Source organism: Felis catus, chromosome A3, assembly GCF_018350175.1.
Source record: "Felis catus isolate Fca126 chromosome A3, F.catus_Fca126_mat1.0, whole genome shotgun sequence".
NCBI classification, from domain to species: Eukaryota; Metazoa; Chordata; class Mammalia; order Carnivora; family Felidae; genus Felis; species Felis catus.
Window position 1 is genome coordinate 78,894,148 of NC_058370.1, and position 6,275 is coordinate 78,900,422.

General features: G+C 40.0%; 1 protein-coding gene across 1 annotated transcript; it reads left to right on the forward strand.

The window, feature by feature from the left end:
* The first annotated feature begins 4,684 nt into the window (after positions 1-4,684).
* Positions 4,685-4,861, forward strand: LOC101099289 (ATP synthase membrane subunit K, mitochondrial-like). Its single transcript, XM_045054245.1, has one exon. The coding sequence runs from the start codon at positions 4,685-4,687 to the stop codon at positions 4,859-4,861; it is 177 nt and encodes a 58-aa protein (XP_044910180.1).
* Positions 4,862-6,275: the final 1,414 nt, after the last annotated feature.

Below are 6,275 nucleotides of genomic sequence, written 5' to 3' on the forward strand. Positions count from 1 at the left end.
GAGCTGACAGCAAGGAGTCTGCTTGGGATTCTCTCCCTCTCTCTCTGCCCCTCTCCTGCTTGCGTGTGCGTGCTTGCACTTTCTCTCTCTCTCTCTCTGTCTCTCTCTCTATCAAAATAAATATATAAACTAAAAAAAAAAAAAAAGAAGTCACTTTAAAAAAAAGTTATGTAAGGATATACTCCAAACCATTACTCTTGGATATTTTTTGCACAGGGGTGGGAGTAAGGTTATTTTAATTGAGTATCATTTTCTCTACTTCAATTCTTTACCATAATCAAGTAATAGCAGAAGAAATATATCAAGGTTTGCATATAAAATGCCCTGGGGGCACCTGGGTGGCTCAGTTGGTTAAGCATCCAGGCCTGGAAACTGCTTGGGTTTCTGTATCTCCCTCTCTCTCAGCCCCTCCCTGGCTCACGCTCTGTCTCTCTCTCTCTCTCTCTCTGTCTCTCTCTCTCTCTCTCTCTCTCTCTCTCTCAAAAATAAATAAACATTAAAATGCTCTGGAAGGGGGGCGCCTGGATGGCTTGGTCGGTTGGGCGTCTGACTTCAGCTCAGGTCATGACCTCATGGTACGTGAGTTCGAGCCCCGCGTCGGGTTCTGTGCTGACAGCTCAGAGCCTGGAGCCTGTTTCAGATTCTGTGTCTCCCTCTCTCTCTGCTCCTCCCCTGTTCATGCTCTGTCTCTCTCTGTCTCAAAAATAAATAAACGTTAAAAGAAGTTTAAAAAAAATAAAAATAAAAAAATTTAAAAAATGCTCTGGAAGGGAACACATAAACACATATTCATACATGTACACTGGTGACATTTGTATTAGTGAGGTAGAATTACAAGTCATTTTTCTTTTCTCCAATACTTCTTTAAAATGTATGTGTATGTTTTTGATGCTCTAATTTTAAAATAAAAATTTTAACAAAAAGGACTTTGAATATTATTTTAAAACTTGTTGACTGGTTGACTCCACTTGCTTTTACTATATTAATCCATGATTTTGTATTTGTCTTACTATAATCACCACTATGCTTCTCTGTAGGCATAGTTACTTACCTATCTCTTTGGAATCAGAGAGCTGAATCTTGTGCCTCTTTTTTTTTTTTTTTAATAGTTTTTAATGTCCAGTGGTGATATATTGTCAGTCATATGAATACTGAAGTGATTCAGTGTATAAGAATTTATATTTCATTAGATATTTACTGAGCATCTACAATACTCTGGGTAATGTCCTAAACATTAGAGGGAACAAACGATGAAAAAGACACAGTCAATGCCTTTAATAAAACATGTTAAAGGACTTATTTTTACTTTCTCACAGAGATGGTGAATTGATAACTCTTGGGAAAAAAAGCATGAGGGTCTTAAAAGATACAAAGCCTTGTGAATGCTAAGCACTCCATATGTTAGCATTTTTATTCGTGAGATTATGGTGGCTAGTTAGCTAGCAAATATTTTTATATTGCTTTATGTTTAAAAAAATATTATTAACGTTTATTTATTTTTGAGAGACAGACAGACAGAATGTGAGTGGGGGAGGGGCAGAGAGAAAGGGAGACAATCCAAAGCAGGCTCCAGGCTCTGAGCGCAGAGTCTGATGTGGGGCTCGAACCCACAAACCGTGAGATCATGACCTGAGCTGAAACCGGACACAACTGACTGAGACATCCAGGCACCCCATATTGCTTTATGTTTTAGATCACAATTGAAAATGTGACGTGACAATGGGGAAAAGACCCAAACTAAGAGTTTGGAGGTCTAGTTTCAAGTCTCAACTCAGCAACTAATTAGCTGCATGAAGATGGACAAACTACTTAAATTTTCTGTGCAATTTCTTCACGTGTAAAATGAGGGTCTAAACTAAATGATCTATAAAGTTCCTTCCAATCTTAAAATTTAACTATCCTCGGGGCGCCTGGGTGGCTCAGTCGGTTGAGAGTCTGACTCTTGATTTCGGCTTAAGCCATGATCCCAGAGTGATGGGATTGAGCCCCACGTCGGGCTCCATGCTGAATGTGGAGGCTGCTTGAGGTTCTCCCTCTGCCCCTTTCCCCTACTCCTGTACTCTCTCTAAAAAAATTTAAAAAAAAATTTTTTTAAAGAATCTAAAATTTAACTATCCTCTGTTGAGACATATCAAAAACATCATATGACTTGAAGGTGATGATGGCTTTATTACCAGTTCTGAAAAATGCTAATTCTAAATCTGTGCAAGTAATTATTGGATCTCATGTTTGTGAAACATCAGATATTACTACTGTTACAGAAACCAAATTAGAACACTGTGTCATACTTCCAAGCAGTGCTATGCACACAAAACTAGCATATATAATACTATAGGTCCTAAACAATATAAACATAGAGATTAAAGAGGCATTTTTAAAATGAGTGTTATATGACTTTTTTTGAGTTTTCATGAACTAAGATTTCATTTCTCTGGGTGTTCACAAACATTATGTTTCAGTTCCTTAAATGAAAATAGGTGAGTGGGCAGGTTTCTCAGAGCTACAGTCTTTACTTTAGGGACTGTCCCTTTCCCCTAAAGTTTACTTTAGAAATGGTGGTACATGGACTCATGTTGGATAGGAGGGACAATAGGTGAAATTGATGATGGCAGGATCTGGGTCTGCTGACATACTCCAAGCTATTTACATATATTTTTAAGTTTATTTACTTTTGAGAGAGAGAGAGAGAGAGAGAGAGAGAGAGAGAGAGAGAGATCAGGGGAGGGGCAGAAAGAGAGGGGGACAGAGGATCCCAAGCAGGCTATGCACGAACGAACCTTGAGATCATGACCTGAGCCAAGATCAAGAGTTGGACACTTAAACAGCTGAGCTACCTGGGCACCTCTATTTACTTTTTTTTTTAATGTTCATTTATTTTTGAGAGGGAGACAAAGGATCCAAAGGCACCCAGGTGCCTCATAATTTTTAAAAAAATTTTTTTAATTTAAGTGATCTCTATACCCAACATAGGGCTTGAACTCGCAACCCCAAGATCAAGAGTCACATACTCTTCCAACTGAGTCAGCCAGGCACCTCTGATTTTTTAAAGTTAATCTATATATTCCATTTTCTTGCCAGCAATTTCTGCTGTATCAACACTTTTCCAGATTAAAAATTTGGGACTTTTGGGGGCACCTGGGTGGCTCAATTGGGTAAGCATCTGCCTTTGGCTCAGGTCATGATCTCGGGGTTTGTGAGTTCAAGCCCCGCATCAGCTCTCTGCTGTCAGCACAGAACCTGCTTCAGATCCTCTGTTCCCCTCTCTCTCTGCCCCTGCCCTGCTTGTGCGTGTGCGCTCTCTCTCTGTCTCAAAAAAATAAATAAATAAACTTTAAAAAAAATGTTGGGGCTTTTCTTTGCCCCTTGGTTCTCCTTAATTCCCTATAACCAGCTGGTCACCAAGGCCTATAATTTTTTCTAATGTCTCTTGATTGTTTTCCTTCCTCTTCATCTTTACTTCATTTCCACATTCAGGCTCATGCTTGTTTCAGGCTCATGCTTGTTTCACAGCAATAACCTTCATGGAAGCTTTCATGCAATCAGTCTAATTTCTTGAACCACTTGCCTTCATCATAGCACTATCTGGTTTAAGAATTTGCAATTTTCAGGGCACCTGGCTGGCTCAGTTGTTGGAGCATATGACTCTTGATCTTGAGGTTGTGAGTTTGATTTTTTTTTTAATATTTATTTATTTTTGAGAGAGAGAGAGATGGAGCACAAGCAGGGGAAGAGTGGAGAGAGATGGAGACAGAATCTGAAGCAGGTTCCAGGCTCTGATCTGTTAGCACAGAGCCTGACGTGGGGCTCAAACTCATGAACTCTGACATTATGACCTGAGCTGAAGTTGGACGCTAAACCGACTGAGCCACCCAGACACCCCTTGGGGTTGTGATTTGAGCCTCACATTGGGTATGTATGGAGTTTACTTAAAAAAAAAATCTTGCAATTTTCTCCATTGTCTACAAGATAAAACTAAACTACTCCTCCCAGCATTCTAATCCCTCCATTACCAGATTTTAACCTTATTTCTGTTTTTTAGTATGTATTTGTATTAGTTAATGTTATGATAGCTGCTATAACAAAGAGACACAAATGGCTCAGAAAAGACAGAGACTCATTCCTTTCTTTTTTTAAGTTTATTTATTTATTTTGAGAGAGACAGCAGGAGCAGGGTAGGGGCAGAGAGAAGTAGAGAGAATCCCAAGCAGGCTCTGCACTGCCAGCTGCAGAGCCCAATGCAGGGCTCAAACCCAGAAACCATGAGATCATGACCTGAGCCAAAAGCAAGGGTCAGATGTTTAACCGACTGAGTCACCCAGGCTCAGAAATTCATTCCCCAGAAATTCATTTCTTAATTTAGTGTCTGAGTTCCAGGCTGCTCCATGCAGTCATACAGGGTCCTTCCATCTTGTTTCTCCATTCAACAGGGTTGAATATGGATCACAGGACATCTTCTTTTTAGCCCTTGAAAAGGCAAAAAAGCAGGCTTGCCATCTGAAAGTCTCTGCCTAGGAATGGGTGGGCGCATATTATCTCTACTCAAGGGAAGTTGGAGATACAGCACTATTCAGCAATCGTGTATCAAGCTACAGTTAATACAGAAAAAGAAGAGAAGTTGGGCGAGGTAGCTGCATATGTTGAAGGACCTAACCGGCAGATTGGTGTCTTTTGCAAGATTGACATCATGGCAGATCCAAAAACTGATGACCAATTACATTTCACTGATATCAAAAAATATTTCAACTCTTATACTCTCACAGGTGGAATGAATTCCATACTGGCCACATATGGAGGCATTGCTTTGATGGTCTTATACTTCAAGTTAAGGTCTAAAACAACACCAGGTTTGAAAGCAACATAAATGGATTTTAAACTGTACCTCATCTGTTAAGTTCCCAAGCCCAGAGAAGCTAATGTCAATTCATCATCTGGTATTCAATTTGTACAATACATTATGAACCTGGAAAAAAGAAAAGAAGAAAAAAGAAGTCAGCTAGCTCTGTGTGCCACACGCCCTCTGCTTCCATTGTCCTGGTCTCTCCAACACTCAGCTTTTCTTTCCTTCTCTCCTTCTCTTCTCTCCACTTATCCAAATAACATTCACCCTGTTAAAGTATTACCTCCTCTTATACATATTGCAGCCATATTAAAGAATGTCTCAGTAAGCTGAAGGAAGTGGAAATAGTTCCAGGCTCTTTAAAAGTGATTTGTAGATCCTGGTCTTTGCTCTTTATGAAGTGCTTCCTCCCTTACTTTTGTTTTTTACAACTTCTTGAATTCTTGGAAGTGGATTTCAGAAATCTTAAATAACACTCACAGAGTAATAAGTAAAAAGGGGAATGGTGGGGGGTGGGAAGAGGGGTTGCCAATAGCACAGGTAGAATCCACTTCTAATGGCTGAGTCCAGCTACCACAACTATTTGTCCTGACTTGAAAGTACTCTAATTGGGACTGGAGTGTAGTCTTGATAAGGCTTAATTTCTTGTAAAATAACCTTGTTGCCTAAATTGATGTAAAACATCTACATAAACTGTGCAACCAAGGGAAGGTAATGCAGATAAAAAGGGTATCAAAGAGAAGCAGTTTGGCAACGTTCATCCAGAATTATCTGAGGGAAAGACACTGAATCTGATGAACAAGATCATTCTGGTTATTAGAGAAGTGTAAAAATAATTGCTTCTTTACATATATATGTATATATTTTTTTAACTTTTAACTTTTTATTTTTTTTTTAATTTTTTTTTCAATGTTTATTTATTTTTGGGACAGAGAGAGACAGAGCATGAACGGGGGAGGGGCAGAGAGAGAGGGAGACACAGAATCGGAAACAGCCTCCAGGCTCTGAGCCATCAGCCCAGAGCCTGACGCGGGGCTCGAACTCCCGGACCGCGAGATCGTGACCTGGCTGAAGTCGGACGCTTAACCGACTGCGCCACCCAGGCGCCCCTTAACTTTTTATTTTTAAGAGAGAGAGAGAGAGAACATGCACAAGTGGTGGAGGGGCAGAGAGAGAGGGAGACACAGAATCTGAAGCAGGCTCCAGGCTCCAAGATGTTACCGCAGAACCTGATGTGAGGCTTGAACCCACTAATCGTGAGATCATGACCTGAGGTGAAATCAGACACTTAACCAACTGAGTCATCCAGGTGCCCCGAATGCTTCTATATGTTGAAGTATTTAGGGAGAAGTGTACCAGTGTAGGGAATTGATTTTGAAATATGTTTTTAAAAAAATAAGGTAGATGAGTGGATGGATAGAGGAATGGAAAAATGGCT

Bases quoted from the DNA above. Each gene is read 5' to 3' on its own strand.
- LOC101099289 (XM_045054245.1), top strand. From the start codon at position 4,685: ATGGCAGATCCAAAAACTGATGACCAATTACATTTCACTGATATCAAA.